This window comes from Falco naumanni, chromosome 3, assembly GCF_017639655.2.
Source record: "Falco naumanni isolate bFalNau1 chromosome 3, bFalNau1.pat, whole genome shotgun sequence".
NCBI classification, from domain to species: domain Eukaryota; kingdom Metazoa; phylum Chordata; class Aves; order Falconiformes; family Falconidae; genus Falco; species Falco naumanni.
In genome coordinates, this window is record NC_054056.1 from 73,856,656 (window position 1) to 73,874,871 (window position 18,216).

Consider the following 18,216-nt stretch of genomic DNA (forward strand, 5'->3'; position numbering starts at 1 on the left):
CACATATACATATGCAGATGGCTGGTCACACGGATCCATAGCACATACACAGACACAAACAGCACCAATGACCTTATCCTGTTATGCTCTCCTGCTGACCGGAATGGCAGTCCGTCAATGGCAAATATATACATATATACACACACATACACACACACACACACATCTATATATCTACATATATATATACATGTTCATTATGGATGTGTGTGTATATATATATCTATATATCCATTCATACAAATATATACATACTCATGGATGTATAAGGCCTCCAGTAGTTGGCCTTAGACGCTCAGTCTGTCCAGTTGTTGGTTCTGGATCCCTGGACCATTAGTTTTCCCAGTTACTGCCACCTAGACATACAAAGCCCCTCCAAAGCCAAAGTCCCACTCCATTTGCAAATGAGAGCAGTAGTCTTCATGATTTATTAATTAATACTCTTATATATGCAATAAAAACTTCACTCACAGAGGACCAAAATTTGCAGCTTTCACACAAATCTCAGTTAACTGTGTAGATTTGTCCTGACATCCTTGTGCCTGATCACAAGGAATCAAAAGATGTAGGCTGGGATGTGAATGGCACTGTCAGTTTGCACATGTGTGCAGATACTTGTCTCCAAGGAAAAACCCCACCCCTCTTAAAATTAAAACAGAGCAAGGCAGAGAGGAATTAACATTGTATGTCTAGTGAGAGACACAGAATAATAAAGCTTTCATCCTGTTAACATATCTATTTAGCTGAGCTCTGTCTTAATTGGACATGTGTTTCTGCTGGAAAAAGATATTGTGGGCTTTTTTCTTTAAATTTATTCAAAATAAAAATGCATTATTTCACACGATAAACTTCTGCCATTTCAACACAGGCAGTGGATGGTTCCTGGATAAGATTGTCATCAAACATAAAGAAGGAAAGGAAGTTCAGGAGGTTGTATTTCCTTGCAATAGGTAAGCCATTCATGGAAAAAAAAGAATTTGTTACACTAAGGAAAAAATTGCAGAACAGGCATGTGCACACAACTTAGATGTATAAGCAATGCCCCAGAGTTTTTCAACATAAAAGGGATGAAAAATTTTGCCAGTGAAGACAAGGAACAAAAAAATGCTGTACTGGTATAGAAGGGAGTCATAGACCAATGCAAAGAAGTCCAAAACCAAATGTTGCATAGGAGGAAAGGTGCATAGACCTTTTTAAAATTTAAATTACACAGAGACCACATTAAAATAAACATGCTTTCAGTTCTCATTCTTTTCAGAAGTATTATGTGTAAAGGTCTAGCTGCACTGATTTTGGTCAGTTTCTATTTCTCAGTCACGTAAACCTTATACACATCCTGGAAATCTTAAACTTTTCTCCTAAAGAACTACAATATTCCCTTTCATTTAGTAAATCTTTACTTGTCTGTCTTACTAGGTCTAGAATTTTGCTACCATGGGCAAAATTAAAAAATGCTTGTCTCTGTCAGTTCTAACAATTACTAAAAGCCTATTCTTACAAATTTTCTTATTATCTGAGGCAACTGCAGCCTGAACTTTTAGCAGTCATGGAGCTGAATCATACAGCTATAACAAAAAAAACCCCAACCCATAAAATAAGCCAATATATGGAAGTAAGGATCTGTGTATGTTTATATATTAATATATTCAGTACAATAGAAATAATTTGAAGAATTGTGATGTAGATCCAGTTAATTCTGTAGTATGTGCTTTCCAGAATCTGTGAATTTGGGTTACATGGCTGAAATAGCTTCCAGGAGGAGGAGGAGGAGGAGGAGGGAGAGGGAGGAGGACTTCATGCATAAGACTTGTATTCATAGTTCTGTTACATACAAGAAGTGAAATATATTATGGCTCCCTGGACTTAAAGAAATGCAACATCAACATGAGCCAATAGAATAGAAGCTGATAGTGAGCACATATTTATTCATTTTTAAATAAGGAGATTGTTAAAGGTTGTAAAGTGTTATTATATGAGTGTGTGGGGTCAACCAAAGGAGTATGGGTGTATGTTTGTAGTGAAATGATACTGCAGGAAATCTCCATGTATTCATTAGTATTAAAGACAAGTACATTTAGTTAATTGCTGCAGATCTACAGTAGCTTTAGAAACTTCCAGAAATACTTCATATTTCATATAATTTACTTCATATAGCTACCGTGAAAATTACTATTTGCCTGAATCAGTGATCCAAATTCTCCAAATATGATTCAAGCCAACTTTGATGGATGTATAAGAGAAAATTCGACCTAGAGAGTAGTTTCAAGGCATAATTTGATAAAAACATTAAAAAATACTGTTGAGGAGAGAAGGTAATTGTCAGATTATTTGTAAAATATAGATACCTTTTATTAATCTTATTATATTTGTTTTTGCAATGAAAGATGGTTAGATGAATATCAAGACGATGGGAAAACTGAGAGGGAACTGACTGCCAATAGTAAGTATTTCGCGTTATGACAATATAGTATATACTTAATGCCTAGTTATTACTGAGGAACCCTTCTGAATAAGACTGTAACTTAAGAAGAAAAGTTGATAATAAAGCTTGTTCACATATTTTTTTTTCTTGTTCATATTTTAGAGGATGGCAGTTCAATGAAGGTGTTCCTTAAAGGTAAGAGTTATTTTCTGCAGCATTGTTTTTGCTGTTTGGATTTAATCTGTAAAACAGTATTGTGACAAATATTTGAGCAAGTGACCTTATTATATATGTAAATTACCAACTGTGAGAGAAAATGAAGACAAATTGGTTGGCAGTAGTCTACAGAAAGGACTAGGCCTTTACAAGTAATTGAGAAAAGCTCATAACTTTTTCGGGTTTTCTTCATATTTCTACTATTCTGTCCTGAAATCAACCAGGAATTCTGAGAAAAGATTCAAGTGTTGTTTTGTTTATCCCTATGTCACTGCCATTTAATACATGGGGACAGGCCCCCTAGCAAACATCAGCAAGTTGAAAAATGTGTTGTGAAGTGTCAGTGGAAGTGTTTTCAGGTCAAAATCCATCAGGGTATTCCCAAAGGAACCAGAAATAATGCAGGGCTAAACTCCAAATCTGTTACTGAAGCTAAATGTAGTATATGCAATCAGTTCACTAAATCAGCTTGAATTGATAAAAAGAATTTAATAAAAAACTACTTGCCCAGCTTTCTGTTTTTATACCTATAAAGACAGCCCCATCACTTGGTACGCTAGTACCTCCCAAGTGTTTAAAATTTGGGATACCATCTCTGCATTTCTCCCTAACCAGAAAACAGACTGATGCAAGTATTTTTTAAACATTTAACTGTAAGTATGTATTCTGTGTAACTGTGTCTGGGAACTGCATGGGAGAAGCTAAAATAAAAAAAGTAACAATTGCATTTGTGTCTGAAAACAGAGACTTGCCTTCTGTAGGATGAGTCCCGATCTCAATCCAATTCCAGTTTCAGTGAAAGTTAAATTATTTGCATTCAATCAAACAGTTTAGCCAACAGCTTTATTGTTCCATGGCAACATAACTTTGACAAGAGGAGACTGATTAACGTGGGTAAGTAAAGTTTTTTTCACAGAGAAATTTGATTTTCACAAGTGACTTGGAATTGGATTCTGCGTTCTGCTAACTGCACAGTTCAGAGTTGTAGCCATAATATCTATTTCACCTTATGTTTAGAAAATAGACTGTATTTTACTACTAATCTAAGTCTTTCCAGTGCAGCTTCATTCTTTATTACGCTATAATAAGCAGGCACAGATGCACAGACTGCTGAGAGCCTGTGTGTCAAGAGTGGTTAGCCACAATATATTGATTATGAGAAGAAAGGAGGGGCTTACTCTTAACCAATTTGTGAAATGTCACATTGTTGAGATGTCCAGGAGGACCCAAAGAGTGTGTGCTGGTTTCTTAGGTTGAGATCAGAGTTTGTGAATAACGAAGCTACAAAGAAGAAAATTTTTACAAAGTATTCTGCCAATTAGCTATGCATCAGCTTAGCTTGAATTGCTCTTTAGCCATCTTCTCTTTACCCAGGGGCGCATTCCATTAAGGAACTGTGATAGGTGAGAGATAATGCTTTTACATCTTCTGTAAAAAAGATGATGAGCAGGACTGATCTCAGGATTGCTTACAGTTTAATTTATGTTGTCATACTAGTTACCTCATAGACCCTGCATGTGAAAAGACTGAGGTTTATAGGAGGGTAAAGATCAGGAGAGGTTTGGAAAAGTATCTTACACTCAATTCTGTGTCAATCAGTCATGACACTGTACCAGGGTTAGAGGTGATGAGAGAGAATTCCAGAGATGCAGAGTCTTGGAAGAAAAAGTAATTGCTTTAAATTCTCCCAGCAGCTGTAGCAGTGGAGATTTCATATGGTAGAACAGATAGGAGCCCCATTACCGGTGGAAGTGAAAACTTTCTGTGTAATAGACATTTACTGAATGAGAGGCAAGCAGCAATGTTGATGTTAGGGAGCCAATGTTTTATGCATTCATGTGGTCATATTCTATATGAGCTGCACTCTGGAAGTGGGCTCCAGAGAAAGTCATAGAATGTTGATTAGCCTAATTCAATTTTGTTTGGTGATTTTCAGGTCAAGATAATTGTGCCTAGGTCAGGTCTAAAGCAATGGTTGCAAACCAAAACACTTTACAAGTCACTCTGAAGGTCAGAAATATCATTCTCTGTGGGTAAGGCTAGTAACCTGTTCAACCACCTAGCCAAATAAGAGTTTGAAAGCCATCATTGCTAAGGAGGTTACTTGAGGGCTCCTGGTCCTTTTTCAGCCAGGCTGGCATTATGGCAGCTTCAGTGAAACATAAATCCCAGATCCCTGTGAACACTGCTGCTAGCTTTGGATTCTGCCAAAATGCAGCATGTCTGTATCAAGCTTTCTCAGCAACTTTCATACATCTGTAGATTACAAAGAGATTATGACAAATCAGGCGCAGGAGCAGATTTATCTATATTCTTGTGTTTCCACCTTGTATATTTGATGCACAATAAAAAGACAAATTGTATTGCCCTGGTAGAGAAGGCAGAGAGCTGCTCTCAGCTCTCAAATGGAGTTGTTTTGAGAGAGAGTGGGACTTCATATCACACTAAAATTTTCCTATATTGTAGGGAGATTTTACCACTTCCTCCCATTTTCTCTATTTCTTTTCCTTTTCTGCCTCAAAATAGATGGAGTATTGTTAATAGCACATAGATAAGAATTTTCTTTCAAAGCAAGAAGACCAGACACAGCATAATTCCAATGTTGCCTGCACTGCAGTCAGTTACAAGGAGCAGGGCTCCTGTAAGGTGATTCCTGTAGGGTGCTCTGTGGTATTGTGGGCTTTTGTAGGCAGCAAATAAAATATTCTTCAACATAAATGAACAAGTTCAGTTAATAGATATTTCTAGGTTGACTTTTCTTGTGTTGTGCAAAGTTGTTGGTATTAAGACATATGGAAAATTCGTAAGAAAAGAGAAAATATTCAGTAAATTCTCCTCTTTTGTTTTTAAATTATTCCCCACCTTCAAAGTATTTGCTAATGGAGTAAGAATAATCACAGAATTCCCAAACTGTAAATGGATTGGTCCTCCTTCTAAAAATCAATGATACTATGTATTGCTGGGTGGAGGCTAAGAAAATAAAATACACAGACTGACTACTCTGCCTCAAGGCAACACAAATTTCTACAATTCCTGGGAAGTAAGCAACTTGCTCCTACATCTAACTAAGTGTGAATGTCTTTCTAGGTCTTAAGCCCCCCAAAAAGAGTGAAAATAATTGGAATAATGTATTATAAAAATAATGGTGGCAGTCTTCTAAAAATACATAATTTGTTCATATTTTAAAAAACAGAAAAAAGCCTTCCTTTTTCAGTTTCCCGAGTTATATTACAAGACATTGACTTCATGTCGGCCAGTTTGCTATGTGCAGAAGTCATCGCAGGTTTGATTTTCACAGTTTTACTGCAAGCATCTTTCAGGTTCCAAACTAGTGGTTAAAAGACTTTCTGGAAGAAAATTGTTATGATTAATTCCATTTAACTTCTGGAAGTCAACAAATGACTCCTGCTTCTAATGTAACTCTGGATACATCTCTGTAATGTGAAATCAGATCCTTGGTTATATTAGTTTAGAAAAGAGAGAATTCTGAGATTTTATTCACAGAATTTTATTTCCTCTCCACCATTCATTTCAGGAGTTCCCATACTGATGTCTCAAATAAAATAGCTACAGCTTTATACATAAAAGTACAATAATACGCTAACACGCCAGTCACTCTGAAAGGAAGTTAATGCATTTCAGTAGTATGAGGAGAAAAGTCTCTTTTTTCTAATGTGGCCATGAATATGAAATGCAGAAGACGAACTACTCAAGTCCAGTTATCTGATTTCCAGAACTTCAGAATAACCTGAAAAGATATATAGAAGTCACTGAACTTAATAAGTATTTGGCATCTGTCTCCTGTCTGGTGTAGCCATTCTTACCAAGTAGCTGTCTAAGTGAATATGATATTAGATAAAAGATTTTTTTTCTTATTCTAGCATGAGCAGCTTAAATGAATTTGCTGAACTGAGAGAAAATGCAGTCAGTCTGGGTTAGCTCAGTTACCAAATTGTAGAAGCATTAAAAGCAAATGTAGGAGAACAAACAGTTACAGATGCTAAGAGGTCTTAGAGCTGTTAACTACTAATTTATTTCCTGGAAAACTCCCAATCAGTGTCTTAGCCTTTCTTCTGAAATAATTTAAAATACAGTCATGGATATTAATTAAAATACATCACCTTGCATGAAATACCTTCTTTAAACATGCTGCCTCTTTGAGCAGGGAGCAGACAGTTATGTATCTGTGCTTTCTCCTAAGTTGGGGCTTGCTCTCTCCTGAAGCAGATAGATATTACAAAGAGAAAAAAAAAAAAAAAAAGCTCACCTGGGAAACACAGTAATGCAAAATGATCTTAATTCCCTCTCTGCTGTGTTCTTGGGACGGCATTCCAAATCAGGCATGGTTGGAGAGGATAAGAGGTTCAGGGCTATGTTGGGAGTCTTTGTAAAAATTTGAAGCTGCTCATAAACCCTCGGAGTGCTCAGGAACAGTAAAAGCTTAAACGGTGCTTGACTTCACCAAGTGTGACACCCTGAAGGGTACCACATGCCAGCCTGGCACAAGGAGATAAAATTCAAAGCTGGCACATATATCAAACAACAAAAGTTCCTCATTAGGCAAAGCATAGATCTCCTACATAGTACATCTGATGCATTCCTGGAAATGACCTCAAAAAAGAATTCAGATGGAAGGATCCTTTCAGCCAGCATGTTACTCGGAAGACTGACTGTGAGATGTGTAGTTGCCTGGCATTTTGTAGCTGAGCCTAGAAGAATCAGGAAATGGTCAGATGTAATGCATAAACAGCTTTTACAACAAGGGGAAAACCAGAATTAGCTAAAGAAATCAATGTGGCAAACAGGGAAAAATTATAACTCAAGAAAACCAGATGAGGTTTTCAGCCAGTCTCCAACTCCAAGCAGGCAGAGGAAAACAAAAGCTACGAAAAAACCGCACAGTACCATAAGAAAAAAAATAACAACCAATTTATTTCTGAATTAAGCTATTCTAAAATTTATTTTGTCAGCACATTGCATTGCAGGCTTACACAAAATCGCAAACTAGTTCTCTTTATATTAATCCTGTTAGCAAATTATCATATTAGCACAGTACTGGTCACAGTCTAAACGTAGGCTTTTAATTTCCTTTCGCTGTTAAGTTCCCTTTGCCATGCCGGATCAAGTGCCTTTTCTACAAATAATTAATTCAAATTCAGGGGAAGATTTATTTTCAATAAGTTAAGTAACTCTCTAATCTATACTATCCATCTAAGACATAGTACTTTTTCCACACCTGGAATGGTTTTCTGTAACTTCTCAGTTGCATTCTGGACTTCTGAATGAGTACACATCACCTACCAAAAAAGAATGTCTGAAAGGCCCAAACCATGAACTGAGGTCAGTGCAAACACCTCTTTGGAATTCCCTAAATTTTGGATTCAACCCTAATGAATGATCTGATCTGACAAATGAGCAGAGAACATGACAAATTAAATTAGAAAAATCTGAGAAAAGAAGTTTAAGTTTCATTGTTTAACTGGTTGTGTGTTATCCAGCAATTCTTACAAATTGATCACACGCAAGTCTTTAAAAATGTTAGTTTTCTTTTTCGTGTTATGTAAGAACACTTTAAGAACTGGAATTTAATAAATTAATTACTGTAATTAAAGCAACTATTTTGTTATAAAGAATGCAAAAACCTAGGCAGAGTACTTTTGCTGCTATCTTGGTGTTAATTTCCGCTTTCAAACACACTTCAATTGTCTTGTATTTATCAAGTCTGATTTAAGTTACAATTATCTTCAAGAGAAGGGATGTCTATCTATTTTTATTAAATGGAATGTAACTTCATAGTAATCTTTAAATTCTTCTTTGTAATAATAACAAAGACATCCATTGCTCTCTGCCATTGATACTACAACTGTTTAATTGCTACATTAATGATAAAGATGTTTTTGTTTTGTTTAGCACAACAGTGGAGAGTGCAGGTTAAAACAGATGGAGATTCCCCAGAGCCACGAGAGTGTAAAAGGACCCTTGTGATTTATGGCTCAAAGGGCAAAAGTGATGAGCTTCTGCTTTCTCCGCAAAACCCAGGATATGTGTGCTTTCTACCCAGAGCAACAGATGAATTCATTGTAAGTCATAAATATAGAGTACTGCACAGAGTTTATTATGACATATAACAACAAAAATGTATATATATACACACACGTGTGGAATGCTAGTTTAACTGGTACAAATGACATATTTATTTACAAAGATGGAATGATACAACTTTAGATCTTGGGTCATTTTTCTGGTATTCCTGTTCCTCTACAGCCAGCTGTAGTGTTCTCTGAATTTTCAGTGCCTTCGAGGGTATGTATCATGGAGAAAAATGGTCCCTTTTGTGTAATTTATTGCATTCACCAGCTCATCTTGCATTTTTTCCAATTCTCTAAAGATTCCTGAGTTGCGGTTTATACAAAAGGCAATATACAATTATTTGCGAAAGCAGAAAATGAAGGATCTAACAGTATTCCCAGGGGACACAAGTGGGCTTTTCTTTTCTTTATTTCAGTCTTTGTAAAGCAGCATCCACTCTCCCCAAAAATAGTCCTTTCTCTCAGGCCAGCAGGCAGAGGATTTTTCTGGATAATCATAAATCAGTACAGAATGTATTCAGGCATATCAAAGTGTGATGAACCCTGAAGCAATGGCATATATATGGCCAGCATTGAAATCAACCCTAACACAGCCCTGACTACCTGTACACCTGATGCATCCTGCTGCTTTGAGAGGATTCATCCGAGGCATCGTTTTAATGTTTAGATTCTGTCCTGGCTTTCTAGGTTAAATCACTGCAAATTCTGTTGATTGGCATGAAGTACAGCTTCTAGCCAGTGAGATGGGAAAAAGAGCTTACAATTCAAAGCAGTTTTATAAAGCTCAGAAATACTTTTCAATGGCTGAAATAAACGTCCTGAAAAGAGTGGCAAAACTACATTTAGAAAATGTTGTCAAAGCTTCATTGTAATGACCTGATCCATGCTGAATTTTTAATTTAAATAACAAACTAAAGCAATTTAGGAACTTTACAGGGAGTAAATGAAAAGATAAATGGCACTTCTTAAAGACAGGAAAGCAGCTGCTTATCAGAAAACAGACAGGAAACACACTGAGCAACAAAAGGAGCTTCCTAAGCCATTGACATAAATTGAAGAGGTCAATAGAGGCAGAATCTATCTATGGAGCAACCACACCAGCTGGCTGAATTTTGGCAGGCATCATTGCATAAAGCAGGCCTCTGATACGTCTAACTTTTTGGTAATTTCCCAAATGACATGTATGTCTTGTTAAGACTGCCTAATTTCAATGACTGGGTACCATGCTCAGAGAAATTAGTATTGTTATGTGTCAGTTGTGGTTGTCCCTCATAGTACACTATCCTAGGTACTCTAGCACCATATCCATTGTACTGGGCTCCCATTCCAATGGCTTTCTAGAATGCTTGTTCATACTTTGGATTGGCTTTGGGTTAGTGCCTATGTTTTCCCCTTAGCTATTTGTGTGTTTGGTTTTGTTGCTTTGTACGAAGAAGTTAAAACTATTTGAGTATTGTTTAAAGTGCATGAAATTTTGTTTCTGCCACATTGCTTACAGTGTTTGTTTCACAGGTTTTGGGGCATTCTAAGGAAATCAGAATAGTGGGTCTGACATAAAGAAGCATTTGGGGATTCACAGATATCTTCATAAACACCTTCATATCTTCTCTGGGTGGTTCAACTCATAAACTCACTTTTTTTTTATTCTCCCTTTTTTTGTTCTTATTAAGGCTATTCAGAAGAATACAGAAGGTTTGCTCACATTCTCCCACTGTAGCAGCAGGCTGGAGGCATGAGCACAGTATCACAAGGAGGACAAGCTGTGAATTCAGCTTTCCAACAAGCAGGAGTAAATGAACTTTTAAAGCCCCCCCCAAGATCCTGGTCTTAGACAAATGTCCTCGGTAATATAGTGCAGTAAAAAGAACAACAGGTTATGTGCTATCAACAGCTCACATTGTTTTGAACCAGTAGGCTTAATTTTGATCTCAGACATACACTTATTGCACACTGTGGACAGGAAGGCATGTAAATTCCTGATTTTCCAGGTGTTCTCACACAAATGGATGCACAGATGTGTATTGTATTCAGAATGATTATTTGATCCAAAATATTTCTACCCAACTCCTGTGAAAGAACAGGTGTAGTTTAATTGCATGTAGCAGGCGTAAAGAATAAATTGCTAAAAGAGATAAAATAGCAGCATGCTATCAGGTACAGTTGTTGGGTTTCAGTGGTCTCAGGCATCTGTAGTACAGTGGGTGAGCTGCTTAAATAAGAATAAATTTAATTAGAACACTTTAGTTCTAAAAATAAATTGAGAAGGAGGTAATGTGTCAATGTTATTGAATCTGCTGAGAGTTTTAGCACTGAAGATAGCATGGTAAGAAATCATGACACCTCCAATAAACACATTGGAAAATAACCTGGAAAATGAAAGTAAACTGACAGTGCAGTAGTAGTTTTAGGATGCTTTGACCACATCTTCAACTAGAATCATTTATGCACTTTTTTTTTTTTTTAGACAGGGAAGTAATAATGAATTTAATTTATAGGTGCACCCAAACAGTAAATTTTACAAAGCCTTAGTTGCCTTAGGCATTGAAGGCTTAGGAGAAGTCCTGGGTGAATCAAAAAGGAGAAGATTCAAAATATGAAATTCTCTAATCATCTTCATCAGTTACCTGAGATCTTCAAAACACCCATGGCTTTCCCAGAGAATCCTCTTGATTATAAGAGCTTTGATCCTTCAACCATGTATTGGAAAAAATATTGTGTTGTTAGTTATATGACAAATCACATCCAACTCAGCTAAGATTTCAAGTACTGAATATTACATAAAACTGTTCAGAAGAAATATATGTGGAAAAAAATATCAGGAAATTATAATCATGAATAAAACCCAAGGTATAGTGTCTTCTTGCAAGCATTGTCTGAATTTAAAACTAGGATATTCACTGGATATACACTTTGTGATGGATTATTTGTCTGTCTCTGCTTTGAAGGTCATGTTACATCAATTAATAGGCATTGGTGGAGGGAAAAGCCAATTATGGGATCAGATAGGATACTGTATTCCAAAGGGAAACTGATCGTATTAAATTGCTCAGAAAAGGATTACAGGAATGATGTAATGGCAATGTTGTGTTACAATGATGGAGATGAACAGAGAGGTTAATAATGTCCAGAACTTGGGGTAAAAAACAAAACCATGAAAAAGGGGGCAAATATCTAACACACACAACTGAATAGAGTTGGTGTTTCATTCCATGGATCATAGACAGTGTAATTACTAGTGCTTGCTGGCTCAAAGGCAGTCATGGAATTAATTGAAATTGTGAGTCTGGAAACAAAAGGGGAAATTGTTGCTTTTAAATAGTCTGTCCAGCATTCTGAATTCATTTTCCTATATATTTCATTTATGCATTTCCTACAAGGATTAAAACACATGCATTTATGATTATTTAGAAGCTCAGAGAATTGCAAATTTGGGTAGCAGAGGACATAGTAAAATGTGAGGTACACCTTGCCCTGTAATGTAAAAATATTAAGTTCTGTAATGTTGCAACTCCAAACGAGAGAGCTGTATGGAAGAAGTTGAGCGTGGCATTTAGACTAGCTGTGTGATACAGTCATGAGGTGCATCTACAAGAAAGAAAATCCACAGGCACTAATTTTACAAGTCAGTAGTCTTGTTCTGAAAGAGAAGCAGCAATGATGATGTTGCCTGTGAAGGAACTGTAGTTTAAGTGGGTGAAGAACCTGTGCGCTTTCCTCTCAATGAATCCAAATAATTCCTGTTAAATTTAATAAAAGAAGAATATATATTTTAGGAAGAATTAGATCACTTGGTCCACCATAGCTAATAATACCCTTTGCAGCATACATAGCATGAATGAAAAACTCAACATTAAATTCTGCCCATGTATTTCCCTTTTCGTGGCACAATGGTGGAGACCAGAGGAATCTGTGAGGACGTGGTAGATCCAAGAGGCATAATGTCCCTCACATGTGCATTGTAGTCTGGGACAGCCTTAAGTTCTGTATGCATGATGGCATACAGACAGGTAGGGCAGGCTAGGCTTAGAGAGAGAACAAGTTTGGTGCCTTCTTCAGTGTAAAGCCACCACTGTGGCTTTAGGAAGGATTCCTTCCCTGGTCCTTAAAGAACAATGCCTTGAATCTTGAAATTTTGTACGAGTGACGTGGCAACCACTTATAACACCTTAAGAAATTCAGACTAGAAGGGATCTTTTAAGTCATCAAATGCAATTCCTTCCTACCATGGGCCTCTTTTCATAAGTTCTGTATCACAAACAGTTCAAGCTCCTCTACAATTATTTTGGCACGTTGCTTTATTTTCAGTTAACTGTTCCTCTTCATACTTGGATGTTTTACTAATTCTGATTTGCCTAACAGTTATTAATGACATTGGCCAACTGTTTCCCAGAATGACAAACCCACACTTTTTATATGCTTCCTCACTAATAAGATTAAGGTAGCTGATACTTCCCTACTTGCATGTGTTCACTGTGCAAAAGCACATGAACTAGCTTTAAGCAAGCTGGGTCAGCAGTGAAGGGCTTTCAGGTTCAAAACTCTGTTGGGAAGGAGAATAAATTAATCTATTAGGAGCTCTGTACTCTGTTTTAGGACCCAGTTTGCTGGTGATGCTTCTGGTCCCAGAGCATGATTGTGTAAGAGTAACTTCAGTTTCTTACTGTGATGCTACTGGGTGCACAAAGCATTTATTTCCTGACAACAGTCACCAAAGCTTATGTTGTGACTGGTCTGGAAGAAGATAAAAGCAGTATGAGAGAAGAAGGCCTCTGGCAACAATTTCTGTTTTGGTATTTCTTAAAAATAATTGTTATCTTTAAAAAATAATAGTTGTCTTGTTTCATTTGAAAATCGCTTCCCACCCTGTCTTTCTTGCAATTGCCAGCTGAAAGGCTGAAGCACTCCTCTTCCCAGTGTTCAGAAGACTTATGCAGTGGTTAATGTTGGGCAGATAATTAGTGCTTGATGCAGTTTGGTATCCCAGTTCCCACAGCTTGAGGTCAGATGGTTTAACCAGATCTCACAGAAGCCCACAATCAGCAACCAGATTTTGAATTTCCCATAGGTAGTATGGGAACAGGGCTGTGTTGTTCTACTGAGTTATTTCTGTAACATTAATGATTTACTTTCATGCAGAAATATCCCTTCTCTTTTCCAAAGAATTGGTTATAAAGCAATTTCATGTTCTAAATCCAATCATTTTGCAAATGAGAATTTAGTTAAAACTTTTTAGGCTCATAGTAATTATCATTAATTTTAATACCTCACTTGACTGCTGATACCAGAACCTTTAATTGTAAGTTAATGTTCTCTTTATCCAGTAGGGTCAAAGCTTTATATGTTACCCTTTGTCTAAAGGGCTTAAATTCAGAGATGTTACTAATTTTAACCTTAACTCTCACCCTAATGATAATCATGCTTACAATACTTGTAAGGGAACAGAGGAAAGTAAGGGAGACAATCTCACCCATGATTATACCATAAAAAAGAGAAGGAATGATTCTCTCAACACACTTATTCCAGCCTCCAATTCATCTTTTCCATTGGTTAAAGTTTAGGAATTCTACACAGATATTTGGGAAAATCTCTATAGGTAAACCAGCCCTGACAGTACGTTCTTCCTCATCATATTTGTTGCAGATTGAGACTGGAGACCTGGGAGATGTATACAAGATTCGGGTCAGCTGTGATGATGTGCCAGGCTTTGAGGGTTGGCATTTGAAGTCTTTTCGCTTGGAAGAGCTACATACAAAACAAGAACTGAAGTTCAACTGTAACTGCTGGCTCTCTCTTAACAGAGATGACAAGGAGCTGGTGAAGGAATTCCCTGCAGTCAATGAGGACCAGAAAACTTTACCAGGTAAAACCACTGAGAAGATATAAACAGTGTTAACTAGCCTTTTGAAAAGAAATCAATGCCACAGATATAATATAGCACTTTATCTGGATTTGCCATCTTCAGTGGCTCTGTTGCAAATGTCTTCATATATGCACTGCAAAAATGCTGACCACTTAAGAAATTTTAATTTTCCAGTTCAGTTGCATATTGGGTTTCACAGATGCTAAATCTTCTGTATGATTCTAAGTGTGCAAAACTGAACAATGTAATTATATTTTTAAAAGATAAAGCACATGTTCAAAGCCATGGACATGATTTGTGGTAGACTTACTAGTGAATTAGTCAGCTTATAGCTCTAATAGCTTTAATTACTAATGCAGGTATCAGAAGTAAGCCTCATTGTACAAAAAAGTTTTATATTTGTTTATTGCTAAGGTCTATTTTTTGAGATGCTGAGAGTTTCAGAGTATATTCAGAGGTGCACTTGGAATGTGAAAACTTACAGAAGTACTGTGTTTGTTTGGAAAAGGTAGCAGTTACATGTGAGATAAGAGTAATTAGAGGCATGACTGCATTTCTAAACTAAAGTTACAAAAGTTCTGGTCCCTGAATACCTCAGTCCTATTCATGACCTTAAAAGCAACTGTAGCATTACATTAGTTATATGTTAACTCGGCAGAACTGTACATTGAAAATTACTTTCAAAATTTTTGGTTATTCATTTTGTATGAGCATGAATATGTATGTGATTTAATGATCTTCCTCAGAAAAAATCGAATCTGACTGTATAGAAGTGCATTTATATTGGAGGATTATAGAGGCAAAAAGTTTATAGCTCCTGTTATGCACCTTAAAATAATAAGTGCATTTTGTAAATTTTTATACTTATATGTCATGTTGTGTATCCAGATGCTATGCTACATCAGTCTCTGCTATTCTAATTTACATAGACTTTAGATAGTATCTTGTTCTTTAACCTGTGATAGTTATTATCTGCCGCAAAGATCATTCCATTTCTAACAGTCCCTGAACACACAGATGAGTTCTTATTTTCCAGGTCTTGAACAGTAAAATAGAATTGGGCAGAATTTGTCTAGATTTTAGTAGCTCTAAGGTGCATAGGTCTAAAATTTCCTTTGAATTCCTAAGGAAATTAATGGAAATTCTTCTTTGAGCTTAGCATGAAGAGGTCAGATTCATGAAGGGTAACCTCACTATTTCAGTCACTGTGTAACAGATTTTTTGGTAGCTGCAGAAATAAAAACAAGCAGTAGTTTTACTAAATACTCTCTGTTGATGTTTTCTTTTAAGTATACCTTGTACTTAACAAGCTTTACTTGAACTTTTTCTTCTTTTTGTACAGTGTATAAGTATGTTGTCTCTGTACATATTGGTGACTGCTGGGGAGCAGAAACTTTTGCGAATGTTTATATCACTCTCTATGGCAAAAGAGGGGACACAGGCGTAAGGAAACTTCATACGTCTTTAGCAAAAGGAAGAAAATTTCAAAGGGATAAGGTAATGGCAAAAAATGTTGTTATATGTGCAGGGGTTAGCACATATATCTTATTTATCTTCCAGATATTTGCAGTAAACCAATACCAGTGTTGTCTTTCCTGTACAAGGACATCCCCACATAATAATAAATGCTCCACATGAGCACACAGAAAGCTGATTACTGGGGAGAACCTCTGTGATCATGCTTCTTGCTTTTCCGTTCCAAATATAGAACAGCATAGGTAGCAAAGAATTAAAAATCAGTGATTCGAAATGTTACAGAAATTGCTGTGAGACTTCTGCAGTCAGTGATGTCTCTGTAACCACAATCCCACATGAAACAGTAACTCAACGTCTAGTCAATAAGTTTAGACAAGAGACAAGAATTCCACTTAGAGAAGAGAATGCACATAAACCCAGTGTTTCTAGATGACTAATAACAATAAAATTCTTCTCTTAGGCTTTCCTATGAGAGGTTAACTCCCTGAACATTGACGTTTAAAAAAGCTCACTACGAAGTACACTGTCAAGGAGAGTCTTACATTTCTGTGAAATTATTTAATTAGACAATTACCACAGCACTTGGTAGGGTAAAAGCGGAATTGGTAAAACCCAGAGAATTTCTAGATTTCATTTCTGCAGCTATGCCTTATATACAGAAGATAGCACTCTACAATCATTATTTTAATTTACCTTCATGAACAGATTTATTTCCTAAAATGTCTTAATTTTAAAAAGTTAATTATTTCTGCTTAAAATCTGCTGTTGGGTCCTGACTATTGTTAAAAAAACCTACCTCAATGTTTTTGGCATATGAAAGTACTTCTAATATTAGTAACAGAAAATCTACTTCTCCAATATTTTTATACATAGGACTTTGGCAAGTATTAAATTTTTTAGAGATTGGTTTGCTAATATGTTCTTTTTCAATTTTCCTGACATCTGGTTTAGTAAGTTCCTACTATTGAATGAATGTTTTATTGGCATGACGATGTTAGATATAATCCTAGACATTGCTGTTCCAACACCAGTTGTTAATAATCTTCTTGACCTTTTCAACTTCCATCTGGCCCTAGGCTGGGCCATATACAGAACACCTGGCTTTCTTACAAGCAAAAAGTTAGTGGGGCATATAATGTCTTGCTTTGCTTTTCATATTTTTCCTTGTCTTGTTTTTATTGCCCCTATTCTCACACACTGATGCTTGTGTTTACTTCTCTTTGTCTTACTCTGCCGTCTCCATTCTGCTTCCCTTCCCATCTCTAATTTTTGGCTTGTTCTCCACCTTCATCTTAACTTAGTCCCTTCTGTTACTTTTTTCTCCATTTGCTGTTTCCACAATGATTTTCATTTTGTAAGAAAAACAAAAAGGCAGGCTTTTCTGACTATTGCAGAAGAATTTAGAAGCTATCTTAGAGCAAACACATTCTTTTTAGATTTCTAACTTTTCTTTAGGACTATTAATATATATCTAGGTTTGTGTGATAAATTTTAGAAACTAAAATACTCTGAAAGACAGAAGTTTGACTGGAACCAAAATCTTGTCATAACTGTTTGACTGTCATAAGTTTGAGGTATATACATTTTAATGTAATATGAAATTATTGATGAAATGATCCATATTGTCTAAAGCTCAGAAGTTACAATGCATCATTAGTGATGAATATGGAATTCAATGTTAGGTATAGTGCTTTCATAGATTACAGAGGATAGATGTTATGTTAAATATTAAAAAAAAAAAAAAGACACGAATTTTAAATCCTCAGCTGAATCCAGGATTATATTTCCCCTGAAGTTAAAGTATATTTGGGTCCAAACTCTGTTGTATTAAGTATTTCCCTTTTTTTTGCAGGTGGATTCATTTTTGGTGGAAGCTGTTTCCCTGAGTGATTTGCAAAAAGTGGTCATAGGACACCATGGAGAAGGCTATGGAGCTGGGATGTACCTCAAGATGGTAACAGTCAAGGAATCACAGGACTTGGACAAAGAATGGGTCTTCCCATTGTGGAACTGGCTTGATACTCATCTGGGACTATATGATACTGTTTGTGAGATTGTGACAGTTGGTAAGCTCTTCTGCAAAACTAGCCTGCCTGTTTATATATATATGTATCTGTAAATTTGCCTACAGCTCTTGCAAATTTCTGTAGTAG

The 18,216-nt window shown here is 36.3% G+C and overlaps 1 protein-coding gene across 1 annotated transcript in view; it reads left to right on the forward strand.

Moving 5' to 3' along the window:
- LOC121085629 (lipoxygenase homology domain-containing protein 1-like) overlaps positions 1–18,216 on the forward strand; it is a 144,372-nt gene that overhangs the window by 55,256 nt on the left and 70,900 nt on the right. Inside the window, exons 14-20 of the mRNA XM_040588484.1 lie at positions 869–950; positions 2,385–2,440; positions 2,585–2,617; positions 8,549–8,718; positions 14,368–14,587; positions 15,930–16,084; positions 17,916–18,129. Coding sequence (XP_040444418.1) covers positions 869–950; positions 2,385–2,440; positions 2,585–2,617; positions 8,549–8,718; positions 14,368–14,587; positions 15,930–16,084; positions 17,916–18,129 — 930 coding nt within the window. The remainder of the gene's footprint in view (positions 1–868; positions 951–2,384; positions 2,441–2,584; positions 2,618–8,548; positions 8,719–14,367; positions 14,588–15,929; positions 16,085–17,915; positions 18,130–18,216) is intronic.